This window comes from Cariama cristata, unplaced genomic scaffold, assembly GCF_000690535.1.
Source record: "Cariama cristata isolate BGI_N322 unplaced genomic scaffold, ASM69053v1 scaffold20963, whole genome shotgun sequence".
NCBI classification, from domain to species: Eukaryota; Metazoa; Chordata; class Aves; order Cariamiformes; family Cariamidae; genus Cariama; species Cariama cristata.
This window is the reverse complement of record NW_009606925.1, coordinates 15,486-19,217: the sequence shown is the minus strand read 5'-3', so window position 1 is coordinate 19,217 and position 3,732 is coordinate 15,486. Positions and strand designations below refer to the sequence as shown.

The window sequence follows — 3,732 nt, the reverse complement described above, 5'->3', positions numbered from 1 at the left end:
GGTGTCTTGAAAGCCAGTAGCTGGTGGTGTGGCAGGAAAGAGCTCTGCTGTTTTATCAGCCAAGCCCAGCAGCTGTGTCCTTGGCCAACACAGTTCTCTTGGGGCACACCACACCACACGCATTTGCACAGCGTTTTTCTAGGAGTGGATATAGATGTGGACAGTTCTTTTAGCACCAAACAGTATATGAGTCCCTCTCAACCTGGACTTTCCACTGAGCTCCAGAATACTTGGGCCTGGATGGGTAGCTCTTCCCTTGCACAGAGAAGGTTTATGGCAAATAAAAGGAAGCGGTTTCCAAGGCATAGCCTTTGTCGCTGCGGTGACAGTGGCCAGAACAGCGCTTTGTGTCTGCTGTGAACTGCAGATCTGACGCTTAAGTGCCCAGATGGAAGTGGGAGGATCTCTGGCCCTGTGACCTCCCTGAGGAGGTACCACACCCTGACTGCCTCTTCAGAGCATGTGAAGAGGCTGCTGTAATGCTGCAGAAAACAACCATGAATCTTGTTTGTTTTGGGTTATTCCCTTCTAGGTATAGAATATGTAATCACCCAGCTGAAATCTCTGATTCTGTCCATGGGTCTGATTGACAGGCACATTACAGTAGAGAAAGCCGTGCTTCTGTCTCGCCTGGAGGAAGAATACCAGGTAAATTATGTTACAAAACAGCCCTATAATTCAAATAACAATAATCTCAGCATGACAAATGCATCTCCCACCACAAATAACCGGCAAGGGAAGTGCCTGCTATTGCAGCAGAGGTTCCTCTGCACCGCTCTCCCCGTTTGAGAGAGTTTGGAGTGTGCTGCTGTAGAGCAACACCATGAGCGTGACAGCCCAGAGTGTTCCCGGGGCTGCCAGTTTCTTTTTGCAGAACCCAGATGGCTGCTTTTCTCCCTCTCTAATGTGAAGTGCAAAGCCGTGGCTGGCTTCTCTTGCTGTGGGTTATCCAGCCTGGAGGCCTTGGTAGATACTGAGCTAATAACTTGCTGGCTGGAAACTGGCCTGGCATGAAGCTTTCCCTGCCCCCAAAGTGGCTGAAGTTGATGGGAATCTTTTCATCCTCCCTTTAAGGGACTTTGCCTCAGACTCCAGTACAGATGAAGCATGTCCTTCCACCGAACTCATCTGGAGGTCTCCCTGCCCCAGCAGTCAGTGATCGGCACAGCTCCTGGGGGGTTACCTGTGTTTCACAAACATGAAAAGGGAGGCTGAGAGTTGCTGAGCAGCTCTGCATGTAATCCAGTTCTGAACTGACTCGCGTTCCTCCTCTCCTTCAGATTCAGCGATGGGGCAGTGTGGAGTGGGCCCATGACTATGATCTGTGCGAGCTGCGTGCTCGCACAGCAGCTGGGACTCTCTTTGTTCACCTCTGTTCGGAGAGCTCAACTGTAAAACACAAGCTGTTGCAGGACTGACGCTGCTGGGATGGGCGCAAGAGGAAAATGCCCGGCTGTGAATTGCTGGCATGACCCAGTGGACGGTAACCACCCTCCTGCCACTACCTCTTTCCTGGGATCAACCTCATGCTAAGGTGCTGCGACTTTGTGGGCAACTCCTCACTTGGACTGCCTGCCGCAGTGCAGTGCCAGCAGTTTTGAGCCCACAAGGAAGAAAGGTCAAGGTGAGCTGCTTCTGCATCCCCAAGACAGCAGCTCTGTCCATTACCGGTGTCTGTAACTGATCAGAGGAGCTCCTGCGAAAGAAACAGCTTCCTGGGCAGGGCGCGGCACAGACATACCCAACATATGCCACATGTCTTCATAGCTGCCAGCTCCTGACACACACTTGTTATGGAAATCTGAAAACAGACTCCATTGCATCTGTTCTTCATCCCTCAGTGTGCCTGTACGTAACACCAGGGTCTCTCTGTTTGATTAAAGGCACGTCCCTGCTAGATACTGAAAGCCAATGCTGCTGAGTATTTCTTTGTTTTAACCACCAAACCATTGTGTAGGTCCTGAGCTGCCAGGCTCTAGGCAGGTGCTGGGATGGCTGCAGGCACTAAAACTCACGGAGCAGAGCAGACACTACCAAACAGATCTGCTCCCTCCGCATCCTGTGTGAGCCTCTCCATAGTAGGTGCCCTGTCCTGGCAGCCAAGGAGTAGCAGGGAGATGACTCTGCAGTCCTGGAGCAAGATGCGGGGCGGGGAACCTGGGCTCCAGCCATCCTCAAAAGCACAGAGCACTGAGCTAAATCTGTGTATGACAGGTAGCTCCAGCCACGGGGCTTTCTGAGACCCGGTCTCTTCCCGGAGTGTGTATGCAGCCACCCTCTCATTTAACCTTCCCACCTTTCTCCTTGCTGCTTGCCTCGAGCAGTACCGCCCTGGCCAGCATCATTCCTCAGAAGCTGCCCACAAGTGAGCGTAACAGCTGCTGTCACCGAGCAAGGAGGGGAATTAATGACTCCTCGCTTGGTTGTTGCGAGCAGCCGTGTGTAAGCTCCTGTGGCACCATTGATTTCCCTTCCTGCTAGCTGGGGGCTGCTATGTTCAAGTTGCAGAAAGCTGCTTTTGCGAGAGGCGGTGAGAAGACAAGGCTCTCAGGCACGCAGAGCCCCTGCCAGCCTTGTGCTTGCTGAGCTGGAAACCCGCTGTTACCTTGGGGGTGGTTTGATGGAGAGCAGTCCTCTCCCAGGCTGCTGCCACGTGCCTGTGGCTCACAGGTTCCTGCCACTGTGCTTGCAGGTACCAAAGCTTTTAGGCATGATATGCTACGATGATTTGGTTCAATCAGCTCATAGCTGATCCGTAACCCCCTGTGACCAGGTCTGAGCTCTGTCTGCACGGGCTTCATGCCAACATGATGGAAGAGACAGAGCTTCATGTGCTTTTCCAGAGTCAAGAAGTATCTTTTATTTGCAGTTTATGGTGGGATAGAAGAAGTACGCCTTTGGCCTGAAATGCCCCAGGCAGCTCAGGCATAGAGGCAGCCATCCCCGCTGGGTATGCTAGGGGCTGTCCTGTGGCAGACCTATTCCATCGGCTCCAGGATCTCTGTGTTAGCCAGCTCCTCCTGGAGATTGTCGATGTACTGAACGATCTCTCTGACACGGTCACGGTTTCTGTCGATCTCATTTTGGAAAGCCTGAACAGATTGAAACCAAGCAGTGAATCCATAGGCTTGCCCGGGTCCCTGAAGCACCGAGAGCTCCAGCAAAGGTTGGGGAGCATCTCTCCTAGCAGTGGCCCCGCCACTTAGAATCATAGAATTGTTTAGGTTGCAAAGGACCCTTAAGATCATTGAGTCCAACCGTAAACCTAACACGGCGAAGTCCACTTGGGCCAGACCTGTCTGTGTCCCATCCCCCTGAGCACGAGGGTCTCTTACCTTCTCTGTCACCGAGGCCTGCCAGCGGTAGGTGTTGCTGAGGATGTCGCTCTCTCGCTTATCAATCTTCAGCAGGTGGATGCCATGGGACACGCTGACGGCGTTGACAATGGTGTTTTTGTCCACAAGAAGCTAGGAGGTAACGTGACCGGATGAGGAGCCGGGGGCGGGCGCACAGCAAAAGCAGCAAAGCTCAGAACTAGCAGCACAGCGACTGCAGCGCTCGCGGGAAGAAAACCAGCCCTCCGTTTCAGACTGACAAAGCTGTAGTCATCAGGATGAACCAAGTGCTTTACCCTTCGCAAGGATGTGTAGGGCCTTGCTATGGTGTAACGGTGTATTATCCCTAGTATGGATGGGGAAACTAAGGCAGCACCCTCAGCCTCGCCTGCTGCCG

At 53.0% G+C, this 3,732-nt stretch overlaps 2 protein-coding genes across 2 annotated transcripts in view; one reads left to right on the top strand and one right to left on the bottom strand.

Annotated features, from left to right (window-relative positions):
* Nucleotides 1–1,912, top strand: part of ATPAF2 (ATP synthase mitochondrial F1 complex assembly factor 2) — a 5,623-nt gene extending 3,711 nt beyond the window's left edge. The window contains exons 6-7 of the mRNA XM_009696553.1: nucleotides 533–648; nucleotides 1,281–1,912. Of these exons, the coding sequence (XP_009694855.1) occupies nucleotides 533–648; nucleotides 1,281–1,418 (254 nt within the window). The 3' untranslated portion in view covers nucleotides 1,419–1,912. The remainder of the gene's footprint in view (nucleotides 1–532; nucleotides 649–1,280) is intronic.
* A 1,066-nt stretch (nucleotides 1,913–2,978) lies between these two features.
* LRRC48 (leucine rich repeat containing 48) overlaps nucleotides 2,979–3,732 on the bottom strand; it is a 14,979-nt gene continuing 14,225 nt past the window's right edge. The window contains exons 11-12 of the mRNA XM_009696552.1: nucleotides 3,336–3,467; nucleotides 2,979–3,092 (exon numbers count right to left, since the gene is read on the bottom strand). Of these exons, the coding sequence (XP_009694854.1) occupies nucleotides 2,979–3,092; nucleotides 3,336–3,467 (246 nt within the window). The remainder of the gene's footprint in view (nucleotides 3,093–3,335; nucleotides 3,468–3,732) is intronic.